Source organism: Micropterus salmoides, unplaced genomic scaffold (genome assembly GCF_014851395.1).
Source record: "Micropterus salmoides isolate LMB-PRFRI ecotype aquatic unplaced genomic scaffold, ASM1485139v1 Ms_hic_scaffold_9, whole genome shotgun sequence".
NCBI lineage: Eukaryota > Metazoa > Chordata > Actinopteri > Centrarchiformes > Centrarchidae > Micropterus > Micropterus salmoides.
The window spans coordinates 25,859,685-25,874,859 of record NW_024044681.1 but is presented as its reverse complement, the minus strand read 5'-3'; the positions used below and the strand labels follow the sequence as shown (position 1 = coordinate 25,874,859).

General features: G+C 40.4%; 2 protein-coding genes across 5 annotated transcripts in view; both read right to left on the bottom strand.

The window, feature by feature from the left end:
* Positions 1-221: 221 nt before the first annotated feature.
* LOC119894804 (putative protein TPRXL) lies at positions 222-5,482 on the bottom strand. The gene is made up of 2 exons (XM_038707475.1): positions 4,723-5,482; positions 222-2,235 (listed from the first exon to the last, which is right to left on the bottom strand). The coding sequence occupies exons 1-2, from the start codon at positions 4,729-4,731 to the stop codon at positions 1,516-1,518; spliced, it is 729 nt and encodes a 242-aa protein (XP_038563403.1). The 5' UTR covers positions 4,732-5,482; the 3' UTR covers positions 222-1,515.
* Positions 5,483-9,990: 4,508 nt separating this feature from the next.
* ltbp3 (latent transforming growth factor beta binding protein 3) overlaps positions 9,991-15,175 on the bottom strand; it is a 37,129-nt gene continuing 31,944 nt past the window's right edge. For 3 of the 4 annotated variants that reach the window (XM_038708744.1, XM_038708746.1, XM_038708745.1), the window contains 5 exons: positions 13,251-13,379; positions 11,525-11,686; positions 11,337-11,426; positions 11,073-11,201; positions 9,991-10,965 (listed from right to left, as the gene is read on the bottom strand). In XM_038708744.1, coding sequence (XP_038564672.1) covers positions 10,814-10,965; positions 11,073-11,201; positions 11,337-11,426; positions 11,525-11,686; positions 13,251-13,379 — 662 coding nt within the window. In that variant the 3' untranslated portion in view covers positions 9,991-10,813. The remainder of the gene's footprint in view (positions 10,966-11,072; positions 11,202-11,336; positions 11,427-11,524; positions 11,687-13,250; positions 13,380-15,175) is intronic. The other variant, XM_038708747.1, reaches the window with a different exon arrangement.

Genomic DNA, 15,175 nt, shown 5'->3' with positions numbered 1-15,175 from the left:
TATCACAGCACAGCACAGCACAGCACAGCACAGCACAGCACAGCACAGCACAGCACAGCACAGCATATCACAGCACAGCACAGCATATCACAGCATATCACAGCATATCACAGCACAGCATATCACAGCATATCACAGCATATCACAGCACAGCACAGCATATCACAGCACAGCACAGCATATCACAGCATATCACAGCATATCACAGCACAGCACAGCACAGCATATCACAGCATATCACAGCACAGCACAGCACAGCACAGCACAGCACAGCATATCACAGCACAGCACAGCACAGCATATCACAGCACAGCATATCAACTTAAATCACTATTGACCCATCCACTTTGGTCCTCCTCCTTTATTTTGTTACCCCCTGGTATTGAGGATAATTACACAGGACTCTAATTACAGTAGCCTGTAACTATTTTTTACCATTACTATTTTTTCACTGGGCTGTTGTCCAAAATTTCTTTTCTCATCTGCCAGAGAGGAGCTTGAAAGAAACACATTGGAGACACATTGCATAACAGCACAGCACAGCATCCATCAATACATCAGTTTTCTTACCCTTAACTAGGGCCGGGTCGTGGTAGCAGCAGAACAAGCAGGGCTCTCCCCAGCAATGTTTACCATCTCCTAAGAGATACCCAGGCGCCCAGAAGGCATCCTGATCAGATGTCTGAAGCCATCTCAATTGGCTCAGGGGCACTGGCTCTTTGCTGAGCTTGCATCACATCACATCACATCATTTCACAGCACAGCACAGCACAGCACAGCACAGCACAGCACAGCACAGCACAGCACAGCACAGCATATCACAGCACAGCATATCACAGCACAGCACAGCATATCACAGCACAGCACAGCACAGCATATCACAGCATATCACAGCACAGCATATCACAGCACAGCATATCAACTTAAATCACTATTGACCCATCCACTTTGGTCCTCCTGTGGTCACAGTTGACTCCATTGTTGGTCTAGGGTGGGCGCAGACAGACATATGAACCTTCTTGACATGGTGTGTGCATCCTTTTCTCATCTGCCAGAAAGGAGCTTCTCCGAGAGGGCATAACACGTTGAAGGTTCACGCTATCCCCCCCAGATCATCCCCAAGTCTGACGGGCACCCTGACCAGAGTCACATGTTCAGTGACAAGGAATTAATCCATAATCAGCGTATGGTCCTTAAAATTTACACACATAACATCACAGCACATCAACTTAAATCACTATTGACCCATGCACTGTGGTCCTCCTGTGGTCACAGTTGACTCCATTGTTGGTCTAGGGTGGGCGCAGACAGACATATGAACCTTCTTGACATGGTGTGTGCATCCTTTTCTCATCTGCCAGAAAGGAGCTTCTCCAAGAGGGCATAACACGTTGAAGGTTCACGCTATCCCCCCCAGATCATCCCCAAGTCTGACGGGCACCCTGACCAGAGTCACATGTTCAGTGACAAGCAAATGATTTGCATCAGTGCATGGTCCTTTAAAATGACTTTAAATTATTTGTTGTAAGAACGCTTCCCTGGAGGGTCACATTCCGACTTTCGAGCAGGTCTCTTATATCCCCTGATGCCACGCTGCTTGTTTCTCTCCCTTATGATGGCCTGCAGGTTCTTCACCCACTTGGGTTTAGGGCCGGTTGGGATCACAGCAGGCTTGGTGTGGGTCTGAGATGTTGTAGGGGGGCGTGCTGTACAGCTGAGCACCTCCGGTCTCTGAGTGCAGCTTGTTGTCTTCACCTTTCTTAGGATGATCTTGTTCTGATCATTGAATACCTCACAGGTCCAGTTTTCATCCTCTGTCACTGAAAGGGGCTGGCTAGGGGGAGAGCTTGGGGAAGCGCAACAAGATGAGGAGGAAGAGGTAGGCGAGGAGCTCGGCGAGGAGCTTGGAGAGGAGCTGCAGGATGAGTGAGAAAAGCCAGATGAGGAAGAAGAATAGGAAGAGGTAGGTGAGGAGCTTGGAGAGGAGCTGCAGGATGAGTGAGAAAAGCCAGATGAGGAAGAAGAATAGGAAGAGGTAGGTGAGGAGCTTGGAGAGGAGCTGCAGGATGAGTGAGAAAAACTAGAGGAGGAAGAAGAGAAGGAAGAGGTAGGTGAGGAGCTTGCAGAAGAGCTGCTAGAGTAGGCTGGTACCAGTACCCTGCGAAGTATGAACCTTGGGCTGCCGGGCCGGTTGGGGTTTGGTAAGACAACAGCAGTCCAAGTATAGCGCTGAATCTGAAGACAGAAAAAAAAAAAACAACCTTTAAACTTCTGCTGCAAGTGACATGAACATACCATCAACTGTTACCACAACATCTTACTGGTAAAAGTCCTTGCATCCTTAAATTTAAATTATTATCACCAGTAACACTTCAAAAGTAAAAGCCAAATTTAGATCACACATTGACACATTTCTAGAACCATGTGCAGTAAAATGAAGTATAAAACTAATTGTTGTTGCAGTAGGACTGTTGAAAAGCAGCTGGTCAACTGTCTGTATATAGGTGGTGTAATGTTAAAGGAAACTTGGACACTGTGATTAACTTTGTATCACCAAATCAACGAGTATACACCCCACTGACTGAATGTCCAGACTGCAGAGTTTGAATTACTGGCTGCATAATAATGTTTATTATATTAAAAATAGGCCTAATAAATGATGAACAGATGAAGGGTTAGATTGGTTGGATATTGAGTTTTAGAAGAATAATTGCTATGGTAACCGGCTGCACTTGTAGAAGCAGCATCTTCACAAAATGGACACCATTTCCCAAATGTCAGACAAGATGATAAAATGCACTGCAGACTGTTCTGGGAGTCTACGTATGTAGATAATATTTGTATGGTATAAATAACTGTATATATTGTTTTATAATATTTTATTTTATTTCATATGTTATGATATTTTAATATACAATTAATTATACAGTATGTTAATTTATCTGCGTGTGTAGTATGAAGGGACTACACACTTTGTTTCATTATACAACCCTGTGCTGCATAATGACAAAAAAACAACAACCTTGTAGACTACCTTGGATAAAAAAACACCAAATAATCTGCTGGGTGGCCTGATTATATACAGTTTGCTTTGATTAATTAATTGTTGGTCATTTGTAACAGTATTTGCAGAATATTGCAGTGCTTATAGGCTACATCTCAGCTTATTTGCTATACAAGATACAAGATTGTTTATTTGTCATTATACAGCACAAGGTTGTATAACAAAAAGTTTGTAGTTCCTTCATGCCAAACATGACTACATATAGCCTAAGTTTTGTGTGTGTGTGTATATACACACATACATATATATTATATATATATATATATATATGGAGAGAGAGAGAGAGAGAAATTTAGATCTATTTATTTTATTTTAATTTTTAAAGTATTTTAATTTTTTTTAACATACACACACACTCACTCACTTACTCACTCACACACACACACACACACACACACACACACACACACACACACGTTACCGTTTCATTTATTTATTTTATTTTATTTTTTAAGATATTTTTATTTTTTTAACACAAAAACACATACACTTTAATTACTTGTTTACATGATGCTTTGGTAATATGGTTGTTACACATTCATGCCAATAAAGCTAATTTGAATTGAATTGAATTGAAAATTGAGAGAGAGAGAGTTAGGCAGGCAACATTCTGCAGAGCATTTTTTGAATTTGTGTCTAAGTTGAATGTAAACAGCAACAAGATAATATGGTTTTAACAATGTCCATCTGTTTGAGCCAATATTAATGTAATTGCAGTACCGGAGGCTGCAGTTTCAGGATCCCCGCAATCCTGGGACCGCAGTTCTAGGACCGTAGTTCTTTTGCTGCATAGCCATCTAGTGGAATGGTGGTGCTAATGCACAGCAACACGAAGGCGGTTAACCCTGTCTGCCAGCACGACAGCCGTGAGGCTGATGTGCACAGCTGTAGGGTTATGCATATAATCAATAAGTTAAGTTTAGGCACACACTCGGTGATGGTTGTGGCAAGGGTAATTGGCTTCGGGGGGCTATCAAGAGTAACATAGCTAGCAGCCGGCTAGCTGGCAGCATCAAAGTAAACAAGGGTCCTAGAAATGCAGTTCCAGTCCTAGGATTGCGGTCCTGAAACTACATGCCTCCGGTACTGCAGCTAACCTTACATCATTTGAGCACCACCAAGCATCTTCTCATAGTTACCTTAGCTGAAAATAAACCCCTGTTATACATCAATTTGCAACATGTTGCTATATTAATCTTATTTTGTCTGAAAGGGATATTGTCAAATAAAATAGGTTCCTTCAAAAGGTTACCCAGTCAATTGTTAAATTATTCAGCTGAGAAACATTTTTCTGGAAAAGAGAAAATGCATGAATATCCTAACATTATCCTTAAAAAGCATGTTTCTATTGGAAATGGTCTTAAACATGTGATGCTGAAATGTGTCTTGGGGTTATTTTTGCGTATTGTAGGCTATTAATAGCCTACTTGTTCAACCATTTAATTATTCTCGTTCAAACCTAGTGTTACTTATTATCTTAACACAGTAAAGCTTTGTCACACTTCTGTCAAAGTTGATTGATTTACCCTAAAAATCATTTAACATGCTTCATTTCACAGCATCATGTAAATGCATTGTACAATTGTAGGGTTTTTGACTGTCTCAATGTTAAAATACATAACAAAACAAGGTGGATATTTTAAAATAATAAATCTCACATCTTCCATGCTGAAACAGCTTTGGTCTGTGGCAGTCGGTAGTCAGTTGATGTCAGGATGAAACAATTGTCGTCGATGAAGTTCGTCTTTTTCGAAAAACCGTCAATTGTAAATTTTGAAATTCAAAAAACACTGAATGAGTTTGTTTATGTTTAACTGAATCTCCTGACTAAACATTCTAATCATGACGATGTTCTGTCACACACATCTCAGCATTGTTTCATACAGTAAAAGCTCTTTATGGGTACATGCGGGTTTTGTATACTACTTTTTAAAAATGAACTCAACCTAAATATACCATCTCTCTATTTCTCATAGTTTATTAATTCTGAAATAACTGTAAAAGCATTTTAGCTGGTTAATTTCTGCCTGAAATATTGTTTCTATATCTTTACTCATTTGAGGCTTTTTACTGGTGATATTAGTGCAATTTATAAAGGCCTACACCATTATTTTAGTAAACATTAAAGAGTAAATAATAACATATTCAGCCTACAGACAGAAAGACAGAAATGAAGGAAATCAGATTGATTTCTTATCAATCATTGCTAAAATTAAAAACTTTAATTTTATAGCAACAAATAAATATGATGTTAAGTAAAATGCCAAAGAGTTAGGTCATCATGATATCAAGAACATGTTGGAAATGAATAAAGTCAATAACAGCTGATTTTTTAAATTATCATTATTTTTATTTTGTATTAACACACACAAACACAACTTTTGCTGTTTTATTTCCTTATCTAATGAAATGTATGAAATTAATTGTCCTTATGTAATTTGAATTTGTATTTGAATTTGTATTTGAATTTGTATTTGAATTTGTATCTGAATTTATCTTTGAAAAACAGTAGTAGTATAAGAAATAAGAAATTAAAAATATTTAGGATGAAAATAAAATAATATTTGCTTGTTTGTGAGGGTGATTTCATATAACACCGTTTGAAATAACTCCTATATATAGAAAAAAAATTATACAAACAAATCACTGTACTTGGAAGTTGGAGTGACATTTTGATTGTGAAAATGTCACTGCTCCACCAGCACATGACCATCCAGATGCAGGGGTCAACCACCACAAATTAATCCTCCACTTGTGGACAAAATGAAGTGCATAAAAATGCTTGCATGTCAGTATATTATGAACTTTGCAAATGGGTGGCACCACATGGGCACTCACTTATAGTCCTTAAAGAACACCTGGGCCTGCACATGGTGGCCTCTAACACAGACAGGACCAATAGAAAGACCCAACTGGCCTCATTGGCATCACAATACTGAAGAACAACCCACCCTATATATATATATAATGCAACTGACTTTGGTACAGGTGATCGTGGGTTCGATTCCTGGTCATCCAGGTGGACCCTTAGGCAAGGTCCTTAATGCTACTTCCTCAGGCATTACTGAAACTGCAAATACAGGAGCCATACCGGCTCGGACGTCACCCGGGTTAACAAGGTCCGCATCAGGAGCTGGGGAACCAGGGCAACATGATAAATGGGCTACTGGAACAAAACATTCATGGACTAGAGCAGAAAATATGGATCTGATGCAATGCTACTAACAAGCAATCCCGGTGAGAGGGGTTATGTGCAGAGACTGTGGGATATATGGATGCTTCGAAACCCAACATCAACACTGACAAAGAAACAAATCCTAGGTCCGTCTAACATTCGCAAACGGCAACTCCTATCACAACTAGAGATTAATGAGGTAAAACAAATATGCTTCGGCAACTGAGAGCCAGGACGACAGGTCAGCGGGGAGATGTCATCATCATCCCCACACTCAGAGATTGGGTCACAAGCCCCAACAACAACAAGCCCTTACATCACAGAATCACTCAACATAAGGGCGACTGACCTACGATTGAAGATCATAACCAAGCTGGACCCAGAAGTACAACGACCAAGATTGCCCAGGATAAGTGACACAGTACCCTCTGAAAGTCTGCTAGAAGATGTGAATGCAGTACTACATACTATCCCTACTATATCCATAACTGAGACCAATGAGCTGATGTATGCCACAGCAACAGTGATCCTAGAGATGCTTGGCTATAAGATGAACACCACAAGCCACAAAGAGCATTACCCCTCATGGAGGAGAAGGCTAGAGACCAAGATCAAGGCAACACGAAGATTGATTAGTCAGCTATCAGAGCTACAGAAAGGTACAAGGAAGGGGCTACCTAAGAAATACAACAAGTTGTCAATACCTGAGGCTCTGGAGACTGCCAAAAACAAAGACTTACTGCTCTAGCTACCCACCTAAAGAGATACAAGGCAGAAGCTGAAGCCAGGAGAATAAACCGGATGTTCTCCACTGAACCATCCAAAGTGTACTCTCAGTGGCAGGGTAATAACACAAAATCAGATCCACCCAGGGCTGAGACTGAACAGTACTGGAAGAATATGTGGAAGAAAGAGGCATCCCACAACACCAGTGCTCAGTGGCTAGTGGATCTAAGAACAGATCACAGCAATCTCCCAGAACAAGATCCAGTAACCATTACAACGGCAGATATCCAAGAAAGAGTGGATGGTATGAAGAGCTGGACAGCACCAGGCCCTGACATGATCCACACCTACTGGCTGAAGAAACTAACTGCACTCCATGAAAGCCTGGCAGCACAAATGAACCAACTGCTGACGGATGGGACCCCCCCAGAATGGTTAACCCAAGGACGGACAGTCCTGATCATGAAGGATCCCCAGAAGGGAACAATCCCATCCAACTACCGACCAATAACCTGCCTCTGCACAACATGGAAGCTCCTGTCAGGCATCATAGCGGCTAAGATGAGAAGGCACATGGCTCAATACATGGACAGGGCCCAGAAGGGAATGGGCAGGGAGCCAAGGACCAGCAACTGGTTGACAGAGCAGTCACTCGAGACTGCAAGACCAGGCAGACCAATCTGTGCACCGCCTGGATTGACTACAAGAAAGCCTACAACTCAATGCCACATACATGGATACTGGAATGCTTGGAAATGTACAAGATCAACAGGACACTAATAGCTTTCATCAAAAACTCTGTGGGCTGTGGAAAACAAGTCTGGAAGCCAACTCAAAGCCAATTGCACAAATCACCATCAAGTCCAGCATATACCAAGGTGATGCACTATCCCTGTTGCTGTTCTGCATAGGCCTGAAACCCTCAGCCAGATCATCACAAAGACTGGCTACGGATACTGATTCCAAAGTGGAACAACCATCAGTCACCTCTGGAACCACTGGAATGTCGTTCGGACTGGACAAGTGTGATCGCAGGGTATCAAAAAGAGGGAAAATGATCAGAACCAAGGGGATTGAACTACCAAAAGGCAAAAATTGCAGATGTTCAGAAACCATGAGGAGGCAGCAAGGAAGTCCGCCACAGCCAAATACCTACAGAGAGTAAGGGAGGTCCTGAAAAGTCAGCTGAATGGGAAAAACAAGATCCGAGCCATCAACACATACGCCCTGCCAGTCATCAGATACCCTGGTCAAAGGAGGAGGTAGAGGCCACTGACATCAAGACAAGAAAAGCTCCTCACAATGCATGGAGGGTTTTCACCCCAAATCCAGCACCCTGAGACTGTACACCAAGTGTAACGAGGGAGGCCGAGGGCTAGTGAGTGTCAAGACCACTGTCCAGGATGAAACAACAAAGATCCAGGAGTACATCAGGAAGATGGCCCCCAAAGATCAAGGGCAGCAGAAACCCAAGGGTGAGGATAAGGAAGACGAAGAACCTTCATGGAGAGACAAGTCGCTGCACGGCATGTACCACAGACAAATAGAAGAAGTGGCTGATATCAAGAAAGCCTACCAGTGGCTGGAAAAGGCTGGACTAAAGAACAGCACAGAAGCACTAATCATGGTGGTTCAAGAACAGGCACTCAGTACAAGATCAATAGAGGCAGGACCCCAGGTGCAGACTGTGCAAGGATGCCCCTGAGACAGTACAGCACATAACAGCAGGGTGTAAGATGCAGGCAGGAAGTGCGTACATGGAATGCCATAACCAGTTAGCTGGCATAGTGTACAGGAACATCTGCCATAAGTATGGGCTTTATATATATATATATAACTTTTAGACAAAGAGGCCACAAGATGGTACTGTTCTTCATTTATAATCTGTGAGCTATCTACGCTCACATATTCACTGTATTAGTATTTTGTTTTAAGTTGACATATTCCTCTTATTTTCTAACTGTTGTTTGCTCAGTCTGGCAATTTGAGCTTTTTCTTGTCTGAAGAAGCCAAATTAAAAGTAAACATGTTGAACTACAGCTTCTTATTGCTTTATTGTTCTTTTTTATGCAAGTCCCTCAGTTACTGTTTCATACAATCAGTTACAACTGTTATTCATTTGGCTGTTCTGTCTTTTTGATCAAGGCTGGGTAGAGAACTGCTCAATTAAACGCAAGTCAATCATTCATTATTCATCACATCAAAACACTTTCTGGGTTACACTTGCAATTAATCAGAATTAATTGGAAGGCAAATTTCATAGTTATTTTCAGGAAATTATGGATTCTGTGAGTTACCTGAAGCCACCTCTCTGGCAGAGAAAAGTAAAATGGACAGCGCAGAATGTAGGAGGGAGATAAAAGCATGTCAAATTGTGGAAGTCATTACAAGAAAGGGGTAATTGAAATCTGGAGATTTCTCTAAAGTGGTAAACAGATATGAACAAAACTCGTGAGGGAGTCAAGATTAAGATTCTCATCAAAATAAACTCAGATTATTCAATACATTGTATTCTTCGCCCCAAGGGGATCTAGAGTATATTAGCATACTATTGGGACTAGTTTGTCAGTCATGAGATAAATTAGTTAGTAAAATTTGGTCATCAAAGACATCTTAGAGAATCTGTGGGCTCTAAGAGGATTACATCAACAACTTGGAAGCAGTCAGTAGCACAAACATCTCCAGGAAAATAACTATTTGCAGCACTGAAACAACACCACATTTCCATTTTAATACTAACATTTCTGTTTATGAACCCTAAAATAAAAACAAAACAAAGGGCTGCTTTATGCTGCAAAATGTGAAACCAAAATGTGTTAAATTCAATAAGTTTATGACTGTTGCAGATTTGTGCATTTAAGTAACAAGCAAAATAGTACAGAAGCAAACCTGATGGAAGACTTGTGGAGACCCTGCCATGTGCTGGGTTTATTTGCTTTCTAGGAGTGCTTGAAAATCAACACTGAATCATCCACAGTGCAGTCTCCCCATACTGTATGTGAAGTCTGAATGAAAAACAACTCCATAATTGGTCGACATCTTCTTTTTTAATTAAATTCTTCTTTTTTCAACAGCGTCTTTGGTTTTCTAAACACTTTGATACAGCAATCATGACAACAGATGTTTTCCGGAACAAGCTACGTTTAGCAAATTCTTCTTTGCTAAGTGCATGACCTTTTTTCTTTTTTTAAGCTTAATAGTTCACTTAGGTGCACATGTCAAATTATACAAAAACTTCAGGTTTCTCATATTTTACATCAACAAATAAACGGGACCATTCTTACAAAAACTGTTGATCCATCGGACAAACTGTACAATAACACAAAATTAACAATGTGTGGTTTTAAAATACAATTCAGGTGATGTCAATTTAGAATTAAAAACTGGACTTAAATGGGAATGTAAAGTTCTCCTGGCATTCCTATAGTACACAACTATTGAATGGGCTGAAGGAATACCAGACAGATCTTTAAAACACATTTCCTTATTAAAAGAAAAGGGGGTTTTAGATCAGATGTTCAAATTAAGAATGAAAGATCAATGTGACAGAGAGATCGATAATGAGATCGAAACGTAATAACTAAAAAACAGTTAAACAATAATTACAAAAATCTTTAACAAACAAACAAACATATTCATTGTCTGTATTGATTATTTCTTTAAATGTGAAATGGGAAGTGAAAGAGGAGCTGACAATGATATGATTTGTACATTTCATACGAGCCATTGTTATGATTTGGCTCCTGATGAGCACCCATGTTTTTGCGGTGCACACAGTCCCTGTGTGACGGCGTGTGCGGGCCTGTTGCATACTGTAGATGGGGCTTAAACAGAGTGACACACAGAGGTTACCGAGTTCTGCGACGGACACATATGTTTGCCCTGCGTGTGGCCATAAAGCCGTGTTTGCAGAAGCACTTGTATGAGCCAGCAGTGTTCACACAGCGAGCGTTCTTGCATGGACTGACACGACCTCCTGGTTCTGCGCACTCATCAATGTCTGAAAAAAAAACCCCACAAGATCTTATCAATGAGTGTAAGCTGTAAAAAAAAAGAAAGAAATTGGGCAAACAACAATGAAAGTATTTTTGTAAAACTAGTACAAACCTATACAGCGGGTACGGGAGTGGTCCAGCCTAAAGCCTGTGTTACATTCACACATCGTGCCTAGGTAGGAGCGGACACAGCGGCCATTTGCGCAGCTGCATTCATCCGAATCCTCCTCTGAACTGTCACCTTTTACAGACAAACAGGCCGGGGAAGAGAGGAAATATGGTACAGAAAGAGATTAGAAAATAACAGTGAGTTGGGGAAAATAGATGAGCGTGTATGACATACGATTGTATATTGAAAGATGGTCCACGGTTTTACCTGGGTTGTAGTTGGCGAAAGCTGCCAAGAAATCCTGCTCCCCATCAGACTCAGTCTCCAGATGCATCTCACAAAGACGACTGAACATCTCTGAACAAAAGGAATAAATGTTGTTTTAGCTCTAAAGAAAGTAAAACTAGTAGCTGGTAGTAGCCTTGAGAGGCCAGTCGGGTCTTCAGTTTGCTCACCTGAGTTTCTGGGTGGACAGGTGTTACACTCGGGCCCCCAGCCACGACCAAAGTGACAGCAGCACTCTGAGTAGGTCACCACCATGCCGTTCCTGGGCTCGCTGCAGATCAAGCCCTCGTCAACCTGCAGGAAACACACATCCTTGTGGGCTGCAGTGCGATCTGGGTAAAAGAAAGGAGGATAAAAAACAAACAATTGAAGATAAAGTGTAAGAAAATTCAGGCACTATCATATTTAAATAAAGGTTCTTTCCATGTGTGTTACAGTAAATAGTTTATGTACAGGAAGCCACAATCAGCCCGTCCTGAGCTCTAAGATTAGTAAAACAGTTGTATGCCAGCCAGTGGAAGATGCCCACACACAAAAATTATACTGTATGCTAATTTGTAACTTTAAGCATAAATGTTATTTCAGGTGTATTCAGCATGTGAAGGGAGAAATTCAGATTTTTATAATAATAACGCTTCAAAATATATACAGCATTTGGCTTGGAGGAAAATCTTTACATCAGTTCACATTGTTTGTGACACCCACAATCTACTTAAAGATGACAGATGTTGATCACATGTTAGAATATCTCAATAAATGTTGTTGAGTGCAAGTAAGTGCACAAAATGTACCCATCCATTTACTCTCTGTACACACTTATTATTAGGGGTAGCAGCCAAAGTGTAGAAATTAGTCCATCTCATAATACATTGGGTACCTGCACAGCTTACTGTAGCAATAACACTTTTCAGCTTGCCTGCTGTATGTCATACATTTTTTTCCCCCACTGTAAGTCATAGATACAGCAAAAGAAAAATCTTATATTGTTTGTACAGTATGGAGATCTGATCATGAAGCTAATATGCTCTAATAGATTAAACTATTTATTTACACTTTCAACTATTTAAATCTACAAACAAATGTTAAAGTTACCAAACTTCCAAAAAACAATGTCATATTAAATGATAGTGGCTACATGTGTTGCAGTGATGATAAAGATATGCTCAGTTTACTTCCATTAAGCAAACAGCTTATTGTTACAGCTCCATTACTTATGGATCGGTACGCTTCCTTGTCTTCTATAATTGTGTAGATAGAGTTTAATAGTGTTTAAAGTCATGTTTTGTCTGCTTGTTCAAATGTGTCACACTTAAACAGTCCTATAGTATGTATTACAGATATTAAACCATCCATACTCAGGTGTGAAAAAAAAAAAAAAAAAGGCTGTCCACTGGCATCGAAAACACTGAGTACAGTGAATCAAATATCTTATGTGAAAAATTATAACTAGTGAGCTCAGGTCATTCTCCACTAAATGATCAGTTTTCAAATGCTGAGTCTGTCTTTTCTCTACCGGAACAAATGAGTTTTATCCTCTATAATAACACAGACAAAAGAGACACAAATTGGTTTGGGAAAAATAGACATGCAGAGAAAATACTAAACGTAATCACTTTTTCTCACACTGAACATAATCTGATGTTGCTTTGTGAGCATAAATGAGTACATTCGATATGTATGCTTGATACCTACACAAAGTGGTATTTCTCCAAGAATGGGAAACTGTCTCTATAAAGTGCGTAGGAGGGGAAATAGTATTATATAAAGCCAGAACAGGCTAGATGGGACACAAATTTGGAGGAATTACAAAGAGGAACATGAGCGGCAGATGTCGACGTAAGCCAAAACTCATTTTGAACGGTCATGCTCAGGTGAGCTGACGCTGATTTTACCCACCGTCATAGACGCACTGTTTCAGCGCTGCACTGAAGGTGAGGGGAGGGTCGCAAAAACAGTGAAAGGAGCCGGGCGTGTTCTCACACCTCCCATTCTTACAGTACGAGGGGTCCTGGCACTCATTCACATCTGCAAAGGGCACCACAGACACTGGTTACAGTATGAACATCTGCTTGGGGCCAGCTCTTAGTCTGTAGGTAGTGGACATAATTAAAAAAAATGCTACATCATGAAATTCAGTACAATAATCCTGCAATAAATACTTCCTTTGTGAAGTTCGCTGTTTTTTCTGAGACTGTGTCAAAAATACATTGATTCAACTCTGTGCTGATTGTAGTGTGCAATGTTTTTGAATTGCACTTGATTACTGAGCCAACCTCCTTTGTTTACCAGTGCCAGCCAGCTTCAACAAGTTGCAGAGAGTTGAATCAACTCTGACACAATCTCAACAAAAACTGAACATTTTAAGATTCTGATGCTGCATTCATTGCAGTGATATTGTATTGGTTTGGATAACAGTGTACAGTGGGTATTTGTTATTGTGTCCACCCCCTGTATGTCCCGTTTGCTTTCTGTTTTACGTTTCTACCATAAATGTTGCATGCAAGGTTCTGCTTATGACAAAATTAGCTTTGGTCATGCATAATACTGCAGTTGGTCTCTAGTGAACATGCAACCTCACTGCAATATCTGCCAAAAGGCTGCAGGTTAAAACAGGAAGCTTGGTTCCAGCAACACGTCCAGGAATCTGCCGAGACATTTGTAGGCAATTTGCAGAGAAAATGATACTGCCATGTAGGCCAGCTTGTACTGTGATGTGGGTGCAGCAAGTTTCTAATTTTACTTATTTCTTTTTTTTCTTGAAGCTTGACTGAAACCATAAGAATGAGGGCGCATTCAGAAGGCATGTTCTGTTCACGTTCATGTTCAGAATAGCGATCTCCCGGGTTTTGTACTGTACTCTGTAACAGTTTTGTAAATCCAACTGTTCAAAATCCAGTCCATGACAGGAAAAGCCATAATTATATCCATTCAACCCCTAAAACTTGCAACCCAACTTCAAATGTGATTAGATTGAATAATAATAGAAGGTTCACAGCATAAGTACAGAGGACTTTGTGATGAGTGCAGTTATTGTCAAGATAGACCAGACCAAATGCCTTCTCAGATTAATAGATCAATGGCATGTGTTCAGTTCAGTTCAACTTTATTGTCAGACTCGGGGTCCATTAGAAAAACACACAACACCTCCTAAAATACCAAAGCACAAATACAAAAACACAGAAAAAATGCTTCCACAGATACTGGTATCGTACAACACTATTACTAGGATTTGTGAACAGCTTAATAATGCCGTTCTGAGAGCCATCCAGTCGACAGATAAATTTGTACATCAGATTTCTCAGCAGAGCCGGGAAAGTGTTGACTCTTGCCTTACAAAACAAGTCACTTGCACTACACCACCTAGGTTTTTCTGCATACAGTTACTATAGGCACTTGAAGCTTATGTATGGTTGTCTTTTTAAACTTGGCTCACATTGGAACAGTACAGAGAGGAGTGCAATATGCTTTAATGAGCCTTATGTTAACGTTGTTGACGTTGAACACATTTAAAGTTTAAAATGACACCGCCTATACATGTCATCATCATCATCATCATCAGACAATTGATCTGAGGAAGTGCCCCAGGTATTTTCTTTTATTACAAATACTTAGCACTTGCCGTGACAGATAGAAAACTGGGAAGTTTATCCCCTTTCGTTCTGCATATCATGACAACACTCTTCTTAGCATTGTACTGCACATCATATTTGACCCCATAATCAGAACATACTGTATATTCAGCAACTGTTGAAATCTAGCACTGCTAGGAGAAACAATAGCCAAATCATCGGCATACATAAGATGATTTATTAGAGCGTTAC